General features: G+C 53.2%; 1 protein-coding gene across 1 annotated transcript in view; it reads left to right on the top strand.

Annotated features, from left to right (window-relative positions):
* Positions 1-13,124, top strand: part of Srcin1 (SRC kinase signaling inhibitor 1) — a 62,090-nt gene extending 48,966 nt beyond the window's left edge. Inside the window, exons 14-20 of the mRNA XM_051175341.1 lie at positions 245-491; positions 913-1,147; positions 2,923-3,077; positions 3,346-3,498; positions 4,124-4,246; positions 7,825-7,971; positions 12,820-13,124. Coding sequence (XP_051031298.1) covers positions 245-491; positions 913-1,147; positions 2,923-3,077; positions 3,346-3,498; positions 4,124-4,246; positions 7,825-7,971; positions 12,820-12,954 — 1,195 coding nt within the window. The 3' untranslated portion in view covers positions 12,955-13,124. The remainder of the gene's footprint in view (positions 1-244; positions 492-912; positions 1,148-2,922; positions 3,078-3,345; positions 3,499-4,123; positions 4,247-7,824; positions 7,972-12,819) is intronic.
* The last annotated feature ends 5,071 nt before the right edge of the window (positions 13,125-18,195 follow it).

Raw genomic sequence — 18,195 nt, 5'->3', positions numbered from 1 at the left:
CAGACCCATAGGAACACCTGACCTTTTATCCTGGTTCCTCCGAGGTCACAATGTGCCGGCTAGATCTCTTCTTCTATTCTGACCTGTGACCCCTACGTGCAAATGCCTTGACATTCCCTCACAAGCCTTCTTAGACTCTCCCACGTCTCCAGCAAGATCCCAGGGCCTTCCTCACATCGGCAGCGTGCCCCACCCCCAGGGGCTACCACCTCTCACTAGCTGCTCCTAACTCTCCCAACCACAGGCAAGTGGACGAAGGGGTGTGGCCACCCCCCAACAGTCTCCTGAGCCAGTCTCCCAAGAAGGTGGCAGCTGAAACAGATTTCAGCAAGGGCTTGGACTTTGAAATACCACCCCCGAGTCCTCCATTGAATCTCCATGAGCTGAGTGGGCCTGCCGAAGGAGCCCCTCTGACCCCAAAGAGCAGCAATCCCACCAAAGGCCTGGATGCTTCCGGCAAGAGAAGCGTGGACAAAGCTGTGTCTGTTGAGGTGATGGGCCAGGGCGGGGCACAAGCTGGGCTCTCAGTCTTGCTGTCACCTGGAAAGCCAGATACCAAAGGAGCACATGGGCCCTTTGGGAAGAGGGTCGGGAATATCGGTGACATTTATCCTTCTTACAGAAAGTATACTATAAAGTCACAATAATTAAAGCAATATGGTATTGGTATAAACACAAGCTGGGTGGTCATTGAAAAAGAACAGAACATCCAGAAATAAACCTAATGTTATATTTAATGAAAGTGGTCTTTCTAGGCTACATGGATGGAGTGCAGCGCCCAGTAGGAGGGGCCAGTTCTTCATGAAGTTCTCCTCTTGTTTTTAGCATGTGTGGCTGGGGAAGGGGCTGATTGCCAGAGCCCAGGGGGTCCTGGGCAGGAATCCTGACACCAGCTCTGCTTCCTCTGTCAAGGCTGCAGAGAGAGACTGGGAAGAGAAACGGGCAGCCCTGACCCAGTACAGCGCCAAGGACATCAACCGGCTGCTGGAGGAGACACAGGCTGAGCTGCTCAAGGCCATCCCTGACCTGGACTGTGCCAGCAAGGCCCACACAGGACCCACTCCCACCCCAGACCACAAGCCCCCCAAGGCACCCCATGGTCAGAAGGCAGCCCCCCGGACAGAGCCCAGTGGGAGGAGAGGCTCAGGTATGGGGGTTTAAGGCCCCATCCTCAGAGCTTGGCTCATGGGGAAACACTGCGAGTGAGCATCATGGTAGCCAGGCTGCCAGAGAAATGGGGTGCCAGCCATTAGCAGTCACCAAAGGGACCAGGGCACAGAGGGACAGAGTAAGCTGGAGTCTGTCCAGTTTTCTCCCCATTATTTCTGGAAGGCTCATACAGGAGGTACATCCAAGCAGTGTGATCCTTGCCCACTCAGAGAGAGAGAGAGAGAGAGAGAGAGAAAGAGAGAGAGAGAGAGAGAGAGAGGAGAGAGAGAGAGAGAGGAGAGACAGTCTGCTCTGAAGCAGGGCATTGACCAGTATGGCCTCCCAAGCCTGCAGGAGGGCAGGAGGCAGTATCTGAAGGAGGAGAGGTACAACCATCATTGGTTCATGAATTCTTTCCAGTAACCCTGACTGTGAAAGCGACTTCAGAGACCTCAGAATTTATCTTTCTATTTTTAAATGTGCATAGATGTTTTGCCTGTATGTATGCCTGTGCATCTCGTGCATGCTTGGTGCCTGAGGAGGCCCGAGAGTGTTGAATCCCCTAGAAATGGATTTACAGATGGCTATGAGCCACCACGTAGGTGCTAGGAATCAAACCTGGGTCTGGGAGATCAGCCAGTGCTCTTAATTACCGAGCCATCTCTCCAGCCCCAGAACTTCTTTATTGAAAAGATTTTTAATGATCTTATTTGTGTGTGTGTGTATGTGTGTAAATGCTTATACACCAGGGGACCAGTTGTGGGAATTAATTTTCTTCTTCCAATATGGGATCATGGGATCAGATTCAGGTCATCAGGCTTGTACAACAGGCACCTTTAACCTCTGAGCCATCTCTATAGGCTGTGCTTAGGATTTAATGATGGGGCAGGTTGTGACATTTCTCTGGCACTTAATACATGATGCCTTCTGATTTTGCAGCAGTTGAAGAAGGCAGACACAGTCATCCCCTCCTTACAAAGAGGACAGACTCCAAATGTAATGTTATGTAATGTGCCCCAGACCACACTTAATGTATCCCTAGAACAAAGGGGCTAAGTGTGGCTCCTGAGCTGGGCTGGAGCTGTACAGCGCTAGAAGGGAGGAAGTCCTCTCCAGTGGACCCTTAGGGATGAGCAGGCACTCCCCAGCCAATGAGTGCACCTTGCAAGGGGCAGAGTGGCAAGTGCAGGGGAGGTGCTGCTTGGCTGGGACAGAGTCCAAGCTGGGCCTTAGTGCACAGCCAGGCTGAAAGGCTGTGGAAGGTGCTGGACTAGGAACTCCGACTGTTCAGCTTGGTGGCAAGCCACAGGAGAATCAAAGGCTAGGGTGTTATGGTTTGAGTGACCTTTCAGTGGGTTGCCGTGGAAACCAGGCTGGAGGAAGGAAGGGGGATGGTGAGCCAGACCAGCCTCCTCAGAGAAAGGATGGAGCTCAGAGAATGGTGGGGCTGAGGAACAGCTGCGGCCAAGAGGCAGATCAGAGCGCATAAAGTCCCAGGCTTGACTGTAACCATGAACCCCTGGGGACGTTAGGATGCCCGTGCCGGGTCAGCAGCTCAGGTCCGAGGGCCTGGCCGGTGCTGCAGTGTTCCTGGATCCCTGACAGCTGTTGGAGGGAGTGGGGCTGGGACGGCAGCTATGGGGAAATGGAATGAGAGGGGTCCTGCCTCCGTCTCTCCTGAGCTGTCCTCTTGGTCACTCCTGGAGCAAGGAGCACTCGTCTTGTGGACACTGTTGTGATGGGTCCCTGACCCCAGATCCCCACTGCTTGCAGATGAGCTCACAGTGCCCCGGTACCGCACAGAGAAGCCCTCTAAGTCACCCCCACCACCCCCTCCTCGCCGGAGTTTCCCTTCCTCCCACGGCCTGACCACCACGCGTACCGGAGAGGTGGTGGTCACCAGCAAGAAAGACTCGGCCTTCATCAAGGTACATCCCCAATTGGTGGGGTTCAGGGCTGCTTTAAGGGGGAGCTTGGGATGGCCTCTGAGAGGATAGCAGTCAGCTGGGCAACCCAACTTGACTTCCAGCTTGGAATCTAGGGCTGGGTGTGATTCTAGTCCCACAGCAGGCTCTGGCAGGGTCAGGGGTGGGTCTTCCTGGCAGAAAACCGGTGGAGCTAGGGTTGGGGTGGGGGGTGAGTCATTGCTGGAGGGAGGGAAGGATCTAGGCTTGATAAGACACCTGGGCTTTACAGAAGGCAGAGTCTGAGGAGCTGGAGGTCCAGAAACCCCAGGTGAAGCTACGCCGGGCTGTGTCTGAGGTGGCCCGCCCTGCCTCCACACCACCTATCATGGCCTCTGCCATCAAGGATGAAGATGATGAGGAGCGCATCATTGCTGAGCTGGAGGTGGGTCAGGCATGACTGAACAAGGCCTCAGCCAGGCCAAGTTCCCTGCCAAGCCTTCCTCAGGGCTAGGCAGCAGGCCCCGGGCAGGCAGAAGAGAGCTAGCCCTAGGGCCCATGCTTCTTAGCTTTCATTTATTCTCCACTCTGAAATGGAAGGAGACAGTCTAAAGTTCCTCCTGGTAGGTTTTGAGTTTTCATTACAATCTTTCAGCTCCCCCACCCCCCAACAACCCAAAAACCCACTGTACTCTGAAATCCCCAGATCTGCATATTCTGAGCTTACTGAGACCATACCCAAGCAATCTCATGCTCCAAAACCTTCATGCCTCAGTATTCTTGGACCAGAATCTTGGAGTTCATCATGCTAAAGGACCTAGCATTACTATAAGCCACAGCTTATAGGGTTCCCAGAAATCTTTGCCCCTTGCCAGAGTCCCTGAATATCAGTGCCCTGTGGAGGAGAAATTTAAGGCCCACTGGGTCAGCCATGGATGGTGAGGGCCAAGGGGTGACGGGCCTGTGCCATCCTGGGCCACACTCTCCATTGGTTTTTGGGTACTCAACCAGTGCCTGGGTCCTCACTGGAGCCCCATCCTCCAAACTTGCTCCTGCCTTCTGCTCCCCAGGTGTTTGAAAGAAGTTCAGTATCTTCCCTTCCCCCTACGCCCCGCCGCCAGCCGATCCCCACCTTGCTGTCCCCTCAGGACCTGGGGTCCCCTGGGGGCTCAGCTCTGAGCTCCCCATGGAAGGTAACAGGCCTCCTGGGCCTCTCCGCACCTCTCACGGCTCTCTCTGCCTGGTACCACAGCTTCCTTTTCTGCACCTTTCACGCTAACCCGCTAACACACCATCCATGCCAGCCCCCCTGCCCCTGCCCCAGCTTCACGCCCACCCATGGACTCACCCTCCTGCACACGCCAAGGGCAGCGCACCACTGCACAACTTGTCCCTCCCCGAGGCTTCCCTGGCGGTCTTCCTTGGAGACTGCATCCTGGGTGTCTGGTGTGACCCTTGAGTTCCTTTCCAGGTCTGATTCTATCTGGCTCTTGGATGTTTTGTTCCCATTTGCGGCCTGAGTTTAGGCTGGGTCCAAAGCCTGTGCATTTTCTTGGGCCAAGATTGGAATTCGGATCTTGTTCAGGAAATGACTTAGAGCCCAGCTCAATCTCACCTTGTCCTGAGACCTTGCCTGGTCCCTTCCTTACACCCTGCTCTGCTGCTCATGCCAGGGGAGGGGCTCTGCTTCTCCCACTGAAATCTATGCCTTGCACTGGGGGAGGGGTCTGGACAGATCGAGGGGGATGGCTTCCCTCAGCCTCTCCCTGCCCCATGGCTGTTCTTGAGGCCTTGGTCAGGGCGCTTGCGATGAGAACGGCCCACGGCCTTCCTTGGCTGCTGGGGTTTCTCCTCCAGTGTTGAAGTTCTCCCTTCTGACTCCAGCCCTTGCTGCTCTCCTGCTGCACTTACTCCCTCTTGGGATTGTGGGGGGTGGGCCCTGCCTGCACTCCCAAGGGACTGTGCTTAAGGAGGAGGCTGGGAAAAGGCCTGGGGAGCTCTCCCTCTGCCAAGCCAGGTTGGGATAAGAGGACCTCTGTCCTCAACTTCCCACATGCGTGCACACACACTCTCCCCTCCCTCCTGGGGTTTTCCCCAGCCCACAATGGGGTCCATGATGGCAGCCACTGGCATTGTGGCCTGGCTTGAGGCCTGGTGGCCTTTGGTTTTCTGGCAGGGGTGCAGACAGGCATCAGAAGGGGACAGTGCCATCTGCAGTCCATCCCAGGAGTCCTCAGGGTTGAGCAGTGTGAGAGGGGCACCTCCTGACTGATTTTGTCCTCAGCACCCAGCTCTGCCCCTTTCTGGTTCTGGGGCTCAGTCACGAGGGGACCCTTCCCTGGCTGCCTCTCTGCATCCTGAGGCGCTGCCAGGCAGAGGAGCCTGGCGAACGGGGGGCCCTGTCTGCCTCCCTGTGCACCCTACTTCCAGGTAAGCAGTGGTAGGACTGGGCGGCTTGCCGTGGGAGGTATAGGAGGGGTCTCCTCAAGGCTTGTTTAGTGAAAAGAGCGCTGGATTTGAACCCAGGCTATCTGGGTCCACATCCTGGCTCTGCCACTAACTAGCTGAGGATTGGACAGGGTGTGAATCCTAATGCTCCTGACTTGTGAAGTGGGAACAAGGACAGTGACAACCATTTCAGGATTTGCAGACAGCATTGAAGGTGAAGGCATAGTGCCCGACATGGGCAGGTACTTAGAGTTAGGGCAGAATTCACTCAGGTTCACAGGGTCCCTGAGGCCTCTGGGTCTATTCCAGAGCCATAGCCAAGATACTCACATAGAAACAGGCACCTAAAGGGAGCATTGCCCAGGGTATGAGGCCAAGGAACTGGCCATGGCCAAGCTCCTCCCTTTTATGTCTGAGCTCACTGCAGAAGGCCTCACAGGTGTGAGTCCAGGGCCCAGGATGAGGAAGATGGTCCCATCCTTGAGGTAGAGGCCAGCATCTAATCTCTGCTCGTAACAGCAGAAGGTCTCAGTTATTTGGTTCAATTGAGCCAGTAGCTTGCGTTTATTTACTGAAATGATGCCAAGCACTCAATGGAGTGCCCTCATGGACCCATTTAATTTGCTGCCCACCCCATGTTACAGTCCCATTGTGCTTGGGATGAAGCCTGAGATTTACTCCCAAGTTGACCTGGGTGGTAGGCAAGAACACATACCCCTGCTTCTGCCGCTGGTCAATACCACGAAGCAGGAGGCGCCGCTATGTGGGACGGGGAGACACCTGCTCTGTAGGTTCAGCTTTGCCTCCAGTTTATTGGGTGATATCATCAGGACTGTCTGTGACTCAGTTTCCTCGTCTGGGATAGGAATGAAGTGGGATCATCCCAGCTCAGGATTTAGTCTGCAGGGATCACACTCCTCGTTTTCTGTCCCCCCAGGCTGCCTCGGGTCCCAGGGTCCTCTGTATCCCTCAGATCATCTTGACAGAATGCACTTCCAGCTCTCCCTCTTTGCTAGAGGCCAGCTTAGAGGAACTGGGTCCCAGGACAGTCCCCACACCAAGACCCCGGACCCTGGCTGGCTGTGGAAGGGCTTGGAATGGCCCACAAGCTTTGCCGGAACTAGCTGCTGAGGTACTCTGGCCCAGGAGCAGCTCACTGTCCAGAAAGGAACTAGCAGTTCTACATGGCCCACACAATGCAGAAGCCGAAGCTCTCTGTCCTTGGGGACCATCCCCACATGAGACTCAGAGGCCTTTTACTGCTGAGACCCACTCAGAGGAGACCTCTCAAAACTCTGAATGTGACACTCCAGCTTGCAGTAGAGGACAGCAGGCCATCAGCTCAGGCAGCACAGTACAGTATGCTACCCCGCTGCGCATGGACAGCCTGGAGGAGACGATCCAGGAGCTAGAAGCCACCCTCAGCAAGATGGGCACCAACACGACTATGAAGTGTCCAAGCAGCCCCCAGCCCCCAGCCCCCAGCCCCCAGGTGGCTGCCTCTGCCTTCTTCTCTGCTGCCGCTTTCCTGCTCCAGTCTCTGTGCCTTCAGAGTGGAGAGAGTGGGACCCCAGGAGCTCCCCACCTTCCTCACCCCACTGCCTTTGTTTCAGCCTGTCACCCTCTGGGAGCCTGTTCCCAGGCCAGGGCCTATGGGCAGAGCCAGGGGCGGCCGGGAAGCCGGCCCACCCAGGACTCAGCTCTGCTGCTTGGACTCTGTCCCTGTCTGATCTCTGTAAACCGGAGAATAAAGCTTTCTCCTCTTCTCCATCCCCTCGTCCCCCCTCCTGTCTCTGACTCTTTCTGTCACTGTCATTTCACTGCTCGCGACTCTGGGTCCCCAGAGTCTCTGGGAAGGGCTGTTACATGAGGGTGTGGCCAGGGGACCAGATATACGCATCTCTGGGGGGAAATTTCACCTCTTGCCTTCCCGTTCGGGAGTAGTGCAGACCTGAGGATGCTCACTCATCAGAGACCCCACAATTCCAACTCTGTCTCCTGGGCCAGGATGGTGTCCTTGGCTGGGAGTTGAGTGGCACTGGGGCCTTCCCTGTAGAAGAGGATTCCTAGGAGGGTACGAGCTGCCCCTGAGCCACTCAGGGAAGTCACAAGTGAGCCCTCACTCAGGACTGGGCCCAGCCTGATCATCTCCTACAGGGAGGCCTTGAATCTGGGCTCAGAGGGACTTAAGTCCGGGATGCTCATGTGGAGTCAGGGAGGGGTCTCCTGGTCTCCAAGGACCTCCCTGAGGAGGTCCTAATCCCGGAGACTCCACCCAAGTGCTTAGAGCTGTCCCACCCCAGCCCTGTCTCTCTCTCCACAGAGCGGTGGTGGCAGCGTGCCACCCATGAAGGTGGTGACTCCAGGAGCTTCTCGTCTGAAGGCAACCCAGGGCCCAGCAGGCAGCCCTGATAAAGGCAAACACAGCAAGCAAAGGACGGAGTACATGAGGATCCAGGCCCAGCAGCAGGTGAGGGTGGGTTACGGGACAGGGACACCAAGCCTCTGCTTTGTGCCACTGTTCCAGTGATGGTTCCGATTATTGTGGGTCCCTCCCTGTCATCATGCCCTCCATCTTGTCCCTCCTTGCAGCCCCGGTGCTTTGGATCTGGTTTAGACGTGAGTCTCTGAATTCACAGCCAGTTTCCTGCTCAAGCACAGAGGAGCCTTGCTCCCTGCCTGAGCAGTGCCTGCCCTGTACAGATTCCCTTCCTTCCTCAGTGGTTGGGTGGCTCCTAGAGCCAGCCTGCACTGCAGCCATCTTTCCCTCCCGCCCGCCTTTCTCCTGTGCATGGCCCCCGCCTGTTCTGCACCTTTCACTCTGCTCTCAGCTCGGGAAGAAGCTGCGTTTGCACCTGCTTTTCAGTCACAGGTTGGTGGGCTCAGCTGACCTCTGTAAGGCGGATGAGGTGGCTTGGTATCCCACACTCCCCAGCTCTCCCATCAGCCCGCCCTGGTTCTCTTATGAACCTCGAAAGCAGGTTTGACTGGAAAGTGCATCTCCTTTATTGCCCTTGGCCCAAGCATGGTCTTCTATGGAGGGAAATCTCCTGGAGAAGGTTGTCCTCCTGGATCAACCATGCAGCCTTGGGAGGGACGCATATGGAGATATGAGGAAGGAAGGGACACCCGCCTAGCCAGACAGATCAACCAGATCAATCCTGACGTCAGCGACTGGCAGATGTCCCTGCCAGATCACTGTCACATACCTGGCTCCTTTCTGTTCCTGCCTCACCCTGCCTGCCTGGGCCACTGTGGTGGACTCCTCACCTCTGGCCCTTCTGTGAGTGCCTCTATCTCCTCCATTGTGTGGACATGACAGCCTCTCCCCTTCCAACCTGTGACTTCTCCAGTTTTAATTCCCTCAGAGCCACCACCCAGCCCCTAAGCCCCGCAGCTTGGATACCAAGCCCCACAGCTTGGTCCCTTCCTGCCCCTCCCTACCCAAGGATGGGCCTCTTTCCCACCTGCTGCCCTTTTCCAGCCATTCCGGTCACTTGTGCTGTGCCAGAGTTTGTCTTTTAGAACACATTTGCTTTCTGACAAAGCAATACATGTTTCTTAGGAAATGTTTTAAATAAAGGAAACAGTAAAAGAAGCCGACATGGGGAGGTTTGGCTCAGTGGAGGATTGATTGCCTGCCTGCTGCAGGGTGGGGATGCGGGTGGGGGTGGGGGCCGTTTAATCCCCTAGTACTGTAGGAAAAAAAAAAAGCCCCAAAACAGAAAACCAAACCAGGTGATATCACCACCTAAATTCATGATTTTCTAAGGTCACTTGTGACTACTGTCACCTGTCATCGATTTTCTAAGACCTGTGAGGACTTTCTAAAACGTATATTTCATGATAGCTCACACATGTAGCAGTTTAAAATCTGTGCCCTCAAACCCCAGACTGAATCCCTTCACTAACTGCTCAGTCCACACGACTGGTCCTCCGTTAGACTCTGCTCCATCGTGCACATGCTCCAGCCACCTGGATCACTAAGGCAAGGTCTCACTCAGTTTCCCAGGCAGAACGTGAACTGTGGATTCTGCCTCGGCATCCTCAGTCGGTGGGATGGTAGGCCCGTGGCATTAGGCCTGACCTCAGAGTTTTCATGTTCATGAGATGGAGAGAATTGCAAAAGTGGTGGGGGCCAGGGACACAGGTGAAGGAAGGAAATGCATAGAGGGCTTGCATGACAATGGATGTGACAAGGACAGAGATGACATGAAGAGCCCTTGCATGCTGTGCATAGGATCTTAGTGTGGACTAGAAGCCGCGTCTTGTAGGCCAGCCATCTACTCTGTCTTTTAATGGCTTGAATGAAGGAACCACCAGAGTGTGGAGGGAACAGATAGACCAGGGACTAATACCAGCTGGCTCTGTGACCCCCTAGGGGGAAGAGTAGGGGGAATAGCACCTTCCTATTAGTCCCTGGGTGGCAGCCATCAGGGTGTGCAGCTCCAGCTTGATCCACCCTCATAGGGAACTGAGTCAGAGCCTGGAGGGACACATGTCCTGCAATAACCTGAGCTGCAGGTGCAGGGTGGTCTAGCAGCGGAGGGGTGCTGGCATGGCTTCTGGGTCCAGAATTGTCCCGATTGTCCCAGAGGAAAGCTGAAGCTCTCTGAGGGTTCTATCTCGTCACAGAAGTAGAGGAAGTTCTGCTTCTTTTAACAAAATCAAGACCCATGGATGGAGGGAGGGGCTTGAGAGATGACTGGTTAAGAGCAATCACCACTCTTACTGAGGACCCAGGCTCAATCCACAGCGCCCACATAGTGGCTCACACCATGTGTAGCTCCAGTTGCAGGGTGTCCTCCGTGGGCACCAGGCATGGATGCGGGACACAAACATGCATGCAAGCAAAACACATACACATAAAAGAAAATAATAAATCTTAAAAGACAAAACAAAACAACTCACAGGGGACTGTTGGCAGGTGACATGGACATGACAGAAGCCCTCAGAGACCAGGGAACTCACAGAAACATAGTGTTGCCAAGCAGCTTTTGCTTTAGTGGATGTTGGATAGAGCTACAGCCGGCGTATCCCCAGATGGAGGCTGGCACTTAAGAAATGAACAAAACATGCAAGTTACAGGCAGCCCTCATGAGGAGAGACCATCCCCATAGGTATTTGAATGCAGCTGGGTGTGGCGGCACATCATACTTTTAGTGCCAGCAGAGGTGGGAGGAGCTCTGAGTTTGAGGCCAGCCTGGTCTAGAGAGCCTCTGCCTCCTGAGTTTTGGGTGTGTGTCACCACCTCCCAGTTTTGTTTTTTTTTTTTTTTTGTTTGTTTGTTTGTTTGTTTTATTAATGTGCATGTGTGTGAGCCTGAGTCAGTCTGTATGCACCTGCATACCACATGTGTGCAGGAAGCCATAGATGCTAGGGAAAGGCTTTAGAACCCTTAACCTAGACTTACAGGTGGCTGTGAGTTGCCCTGTGGGTGCTGGAAACTGCACCCAGGTCCTCTGCAAGAGCGATAAACACTCTTAACCACTGAGATGTCTCTTCTAGCTCAGAGTTATCATTTTAAGTGGGGGACACTAAGGCAGAAGTGGGGGGGGCGCAGACCTGAAGCCAAAGCAGTTGACAGAGAGCACGTAGGTGCCTGTTTTGAGTTTGTTCCCAGGCCCAGGTAATGGAGCCAGGAGAGCCAAGTCACACCTGACTCAAGGCAATGGGCAAAGAATGCTGTGGGGTAGGACCCTGACTGATGATGAGGGCCACAGTAGAGGGTACATTCTGAATCCACAGCTTGCTTTGACTCTCCTGAAGGGGAAGACTTGGCTACCAGCTGCAACTTGGAAAAGCCTATGTGAATCAGTGTGGGCCACTTGCACACAGGCAGAAGAGGGACAGTTACAATGTGGCAACCTCCTGTTTCCTGAAGGCGGCTGTAGGCAGGGCTTGCTTGAGATGGTAGCACTCCACCCCAGGGTACTTAGGAGAGCCTTCCTAGCCCCAGGGTGGTTCCATAGGTCCTTAGGAAAAGCCATGCCCAACGCTGATCTCAGGAACCTCTGGCAGGTCACTGGTCACGTGTGCCACATGATTCTCTTTGCTAGTTTTCCTTATAGTGGCTTTTGTTATTGGTTTGGTTTGTTAAGGCAGGGTCTCACTATTTAGCCCAAATTGGTTGGAATTTGCTATGTTCTTGCCTTAGCCTTGTTTTGTTTTTTTTGAGACAGGGTTTCTTTATGTAGCTAGCCTTGGCTGTCCTGGAACTAGCTCTGTAGACCAGGCTGGCCTCAAACTCACAGAGATCCACCTCCTCTGCCTCCTGAGTGCAGGGATTAAAGGTGTGTGCTGCTATCACTCAGCTATTTTTTTTTTTAAATTAAGTCCTTTCAGTTATCATACTGGTAGCTAAACTCCAGGTGAGTTGTTGGATTCCGTTACAGAGTTTGAACAGTCCTGTCTGTGTCGCCCCTCACCCACTAGTGAGTGACACCCGCTTATAATGTTAAAATGCACATTCCCACCCCAAAGTAGAGATGATTCTGGAAGGGGTCCCAGGAATCTGCATTTGTGGTACGTGCCATGGATTGTCCATTGGAGATGATACAAGTGGCTCTGAAACCATACTCTGGAGCCCATGACTCTAACGGACAAGGCTGGGGTGGGGGAGGGGGAAGTAGGGAGGGTGCACGTATGCACGCAGTGTGTGCAGGGGCTTCTGGCTGGGCAAGCTAGCCTGGGAGCATAGTCTGGTCTCTGGCTACTGTTAGGAGCACTCAGAGCTGGGGGACATGAACAGGGAGGGTTACGATGGGGATCCTGGGCCGGGAGGCATGCTGCTGGTGGAGGATGCTTCCCCTGAGTTTCTGGCTCACTCCTGCTTACGCCAGGGACCTTCTGGTGAGGACCTGGAGCAGGCCTGAGCTGGGCTGAGCTACTGACCCCATCTGCCTGGCTTCAGATGCACCCCTGTTGCTGCTAACCTTTCACTTCTTTTCCCTCCCTTACCCCCCTCCCACCCCTCGTCCCCTTTGCCTGTCCTGGGCTGGGTCTCTCTGGCATCTCCTCTGTCTTCTGTCTTTCCTCTCAGTAACCATGGACCGGAACCATCCCCACTCTGGTTTCCAGGCCTCTGATCCAACCCCACGCTTCCCCTCACCCTTCTTTCTGCCCCCCTCCACACTACCCCACCCTGTCCCCAGTTCAGAAGGTACCCTCTCCAGATATCCCCTCTGGTTTCTCGATTTTGCAGTTAATTTTCTCTCGGACTCGTGGAACTTTTCCACTTTTCAACACTTCAGCCAGGGGCCAGCATGGAGGCTTCTCCTTTGCTTTCTCTGACCCCTGACCCCTGTTTTTGTTCCAGGCCACTAAACCATCTAAAGAGATGAGCAGGCCAAATGAGACCTCGAGCCCAGTCTCAGAAAAGCCCTCTGGTTCCAGAACCTCCATCCCCGTATTGACTTCCTTTGGGGCAAGGAATTCTTCCATCTCCTTCTAGAAGGCCCTCATACCACCACCCCAGCCTGCCCCCCTCCTGCCATCGTTCCCTGCTTCCTTTCATGCCCACTCCTCTCCTCCCCACTCTCACGCCTGAAGGGTTTTGGGGCCATGGCCCTCAGCTCTCTCATCTCCTCTTGGTGTTTTGGGGGTTTTTTTAGTGATTCTCTTTTAGTTATCTTTCTTCTTACTTTCTTCCTCTCTCTCACTCTCTCTCTCTTTCTTTCTTTCAAGAGCAAAAGAGAAAACTAAAAACCAAACACACCAACTTCCCTTGACTTCCTGTTTCCTAAGGGCCCCGCTCGGCCTACTTCCTATCATCTTCTCTCCCTCTGATCTTTCACCCTTTCCTCCCAAGTCCATCCAACCTCCCCTAACTTCCCAAGAACACTTGGAACAAACTCTGAGCCACGGAGACTTGCAGCAGAGAGAGATTCTCCTCCTGTTACTGGGTTCCTTCCTGAAGGAACAAATGGACGTGGACCCACCCAGCGTCAGGCTGGACACTGGACAAGATAGACCCTGGCCTGGGAGACACTCCGCTGCCTGTCCAGCCTTCGAAGAAACACAAACCTGCTGCTGGCCTGAGGTTTCCTCTTGAACCAGGGTGGGCCTGTGAGCAGGCCTGCTGGATGGGAGTCCCCAGAGAAGATGCCAAGGCTGAGTGGGGAGGGGGCACTAGGTGCCAGGCGAGGAGCCGGCTCACTGTTACTCAGTGTCTGGTTGGTGCTAGCAAAGGACGGAAGGAGGCCCCTTGTTCTGGAGGGGTACTCCTGTGGTCAGCCTGCCCCTGGGGCTCTGCCTTGGGAGAGAACCCTGAGAGGGGCATTTGGTTCTTTTAGTTTCCTAATTTAGCACTTTAAATGCCATTAACTTATTTTATGGGGGTGGGGTGGGCAAAATGGAAGATCCTAGAAACAAGTTTGGAGGGTGGGATGGGTCTGGTTGTAAGGAAACAGGGAAAAGAGAGAGGGGTGGGTGGGTGCAGTAAAGACTCTGACCTTTAGCTGGGGGCAGCTTGACCTTCAACCAGCCTTTATGATTTGAGGGTTTTCAGGGAAGGGGTGAGGCGTGATTTGTCTATGGGGATCTGGTGACCACCGTGAGGTGTTTGAGGGTCCCCAAGGCAGAGCCGTCAGCTAGTATCCAGTCTGTGGATACCCTGCAGGGGTCCTGAACAGGGCAGACTGACTTTTGGGTGGGCCCTGGAGGCAAAGGGAGAGGCTGGCTTGGTCCTGGCCTGGTCCTCAGCAGGCACAGAGGGGCCAGAACAAGAAGAAAGATTATGTGTGTGGGGGGATAGAAGTCTGGAGGGGGCTCCATTTGGAGCCCAAAATAGAGTAAGCACAGAGATGTGGTCTTGGGACTAGTTCCCCAGTAAGCACAGAAAGGAACCATTGAAGGAACAGAACCCCAAGACCCTAGAGTCTGGCGGGGGAGACCAGTAGTGATTGTTGAGTTTGGGGAGGGAGGGAAAACTGGGTGTGTTTCTTTTCTTTTTTTTAATTTCTGCTTCTGATTTGTTGATTCACCCTTGTTTTCTAGCTTTGGGTCATTTTTGTACCAAGGCAAGCAAGCCTTTTAGGAAAATGACAAAAAAAGAAAAAAAGAAAAAAAAATCCCTCCTAGGAAAAAACAATAACAACAAAAAATAAAAATAAAAGTAAAAAAACAAAAAATAAAACACAAAAAATCCCTAGAAAATAGGGGCTAAAAAAAAAAAGGACCTCACAATGATGCAATTACTTTTAATTGCAAGCAACTCTTTACATTTAAGTGAAGTGTCTTAACATTTTATATTGTTTTAAAAATATATTTACATATTATATATATAATATACGTAATATAAATATATATAAATATTTAAAAAAGAAAAAAAAAAAAGAAAACCCCAGCACGCTCTCTCTGGCTGCTGTCTGTCAGGGGAGGGGGCTGGGGGCAGGCGTGTGGCCTGGCTTCTGTAGTTGGTGAAGCAGTTTGGTTTGATTTGGCTGTACAGAGACCCCTGGCTTGGGAGGGGAGGGGGAGGGGCCCCTCCACTCCATTTCTCTTTGCTTGCTACTCTTTGCTTGCCCCCACACCCCCTAAGCCCTGTGACTTGAGTGTGCACCCTCCGTCATTGTCCTGAGTGTCCTTTGTGGAGGGAGGGGGAGCGGAGAGAGGTGACCCTCCATCCTTACAGGGGCTGCCCAGGCTCTCAGGCAGGGCCTGTGGGATTTGCATAGTTCTTCACTTGGGTTCCTGCGCATGTGTGTGCCGGGAGGCATTTGTATGGGGTTGTGTGCAGCCTGTGTGTGTGCACGTTGGCAGAAGCCTACATAACTTATATGTGTGCACATGCATGGTGTGTGTGTGCATAGGCGCATCTTATATTGTATGTGTGAAGCTGTGTACATGTATGTGAACATAGCCTGCCTGGGCATCAGCATGATTGAATGAAAGGAACCTGGGCGGTAAGAACATGTGTAATGTCTGTGCAGACGTGCCTGGCTGTTCATGTGAGGACCATATATGGATGGATAGAGATAACATGAGCTATGGGTATGGTTGTGTGCAGGTGTTGGCAGGCGTGTGAGAGGGCCTCTGTATGTGTCGGTGTGCGTGTACATGTGTGTGTGTTCCATCATCCCTGCAACACTCGCCCGGCTCCCCTCCTGAGGCCTCCCTGCACCTTCTCAAAGCCCACAGCACGTCAATGCCCCCTTCAGCTGCATGCGCCTCACCGCTCTGTCCATCAGTGTGTGCTTCACAAGAGAAACTGCCACATTGGGGGACCCTGTACCTGGTCCCCAACCCCTGCCCGCTGTGCTGTGTTATTCGCATGGGGGTTCTCTGGCCCCTTCCACAATAAACTGTTCCCCAGGGGCCTCAGGGCCAAGGCCTTAGTGGGGTCCCAAGTGGGGCCCCTAAGGCCAGCCTGGCCCCACACCCACCCCATCCACCCCGTAGGGCCTGTGTTGGTGTAGCAGTGATGGCTTCTGTGGATATTCTGTGACCTCTGTCGGTGTATCTTGACAATTTCTAAATGGAAAGGGTTGCTGTGTTTTCTGTCTCTTTTCTTATTGTCCTTTTTCTTCCCTACCTCCTTGCTTCCTTCCCTTACTTTTGGTTTTTCTAGCCGAGTGTTGGGGCTTTAATAAAACTTGTTTCTTTTTTCTTTCCTGGATCTTCTTTCTCTGGGCTCCTGCCTCGTTATTTCTCTTTCTCATCTTCAGGGGCCTGGAAGGAGTTGGGGTGACTAGCAGAGGGGTGGGGGCTCCCTGAAGCCAGCATGCCTCATATCAGAGGGCATACATGGAGAAAGGACAGACAGAACAGGAGCCATAGGGCTGGCACTGTCCAGGGGACATGATTACTGGGCACGGAAGAAGGACCCCATTAATTCTTTTATTTATCCATCCATCCAGTTTCCTAGTTTTCTATCTGGACTTTCTCTGTGTAGTCCTGGCTGTCCCAGAACTGGTTCTGGAAACCAGGATAACCCCAAACCCAGAGATGTCCTGTGTCTGCCTCCTGAATGCTGGGAGGCATCATACCCTCCTAACCCCACTAATCCTAAAGAACCAGCTCCCAGGACTGGATGACACAGGAGAGGCCCCATCTCGTCCTCATGGCCACCAGTGAGGAGGCTACACCTGTGAATGACAATGGCAGCATAGAGATACTGGGCATCTTCCCTGAGTCACAGAACTAGCAATCTGCAAACTCACCCCAAAACCAATACTTAGAGGTGGAGGAGCCCCAAGTTGGGTTTCAGCCTCTGGCCCTCCGCAAGGAGTGACCCTTCTAGGACAGTCACTTTCAGACTTCTGAAACGAACGGGAACTCACACCTGAAGCACCCAAGATGCAGTGAAGTGTACCACTACCCACAGTGCACAGGGAATGGGCAAGATGTCCTGCTCAGGGTTTTTGAGGAACTAGAATTCAAAGGTCTTGCCATGGTTCCTGCATGCTCTGACTTAGAGGCTTCCCTGTATTCTACTTGGCAAAGCCTGGAGTTACCAGATCTTTTCTACCAGCCATTCCCCAGTTACCTCTGTCCCATGAAGTGGCAGGGTCCTGAATTTACAACCTAGCAGCTGTTTTTGGAACCCTTAGCTTCATTCTTTTTAGAATGGAGAAACTGCTTACTGTTGACTGGGAATGATGCTTCATGAGTCACCTCCTGCCATTGCCCCCAAAGACCTCAGATGCCAATGCAGCCAGACCTCGTTCTACTTAGAGGCCATCCCTGTGTCCTTTAGAATGTCAGCAGGTCCTGTTCATTTCCTTTCACATGCCTGGAGAACAAGAGAACAGCCAACCCTCTGTTCCCCTCCCCTTCCATTGCTAATTTAGCGTGGTGAACAAATAGAGCTGTCACCTGCTGGCCAGAGACTACAACTAGGCAACTCCCTCTCTCTCCAACGGCTTCCGAACAGCTCTGGCTACTGGGCCTAGGTGCTCCCAGGACTAAGTGCTAGCCTCTAGCAGGGGAGCCAGCCAGGAAACGCACACACCTCCAAACTGCGGCTGACAGCAAGCAATAGTACAAAGAGACAACCCTGTAACTGTTGTGGCAATGAGCAATGTGGACCTGCCCAGGGTGACCGGGTCCTGAAGTCCCCTGGTTCAGAGACCTCAAATATGAGGAATGGAAGAGCTGGAGAGCTGGCTCCATAGGCCTGCCATACAAATGTAAGACTTGAGTTTGGATTCTCATTGCCCATATAAAAGACATGCATAATGGTTCAGGTCTGTGACCCCAAGGCAGGAAGAGGGTTCTGGGGACAGATCCTCTGAGCTTACTGACCAGCCGTATTATCCCATAGGTGAACCCCAGGTGCTTAAAAAAAAAAAAAAAAAAGAGGTTAGAGAGCCATAGAGAAGGAACGACACTTGCTTCCAGCCTCCGTGAATGAGCACACACCCATAATACTAACACGACTTTAGAAAGTGAATCAAATTCCCAATAAAGGTGGATCTGTGAGTCTGAAGCCAGCCTGGTCTACACAGTCAGTTCTAGACTGCCAGGGTTGCATAGCGAGACCCAGTCTACAAAAACAGTAACAAAAGGAGTGGAGTTGGGAGTGGACCCTGTCTTAAAACAAGACGTGAGGAATGGCGGGTAAAGGTGGAGCCTACATGGTGGAAGGGAGGGCATTGATTCCTGCAGATTGACCTCTGGCCTCCACACTCATACTGTGCTCCACTCCAATAAAGCATGTAAATCATCAACAAATGAATAAAATGTACAAAAA

The sequence above is a fragment of the Phodopus roborovskii genome, unplaced genomic scaffold (genome assembly GCF_943737965.1).
Source record: "Phodopus roborovskii unplaced genomic scaffold, PHOROB, whole genome shotgun sequence".
Lineage (NCBI taxonomy): Eukaryota > Metazoa > Chordata > Mammalia > Rodentia > Cricetidae > Phodopus > Phodopus roborovskii.
Note: the sequence above shows the minus strand (reverse complement) of the source record. Positions and strands in the feature narration are given on the sequence as shown.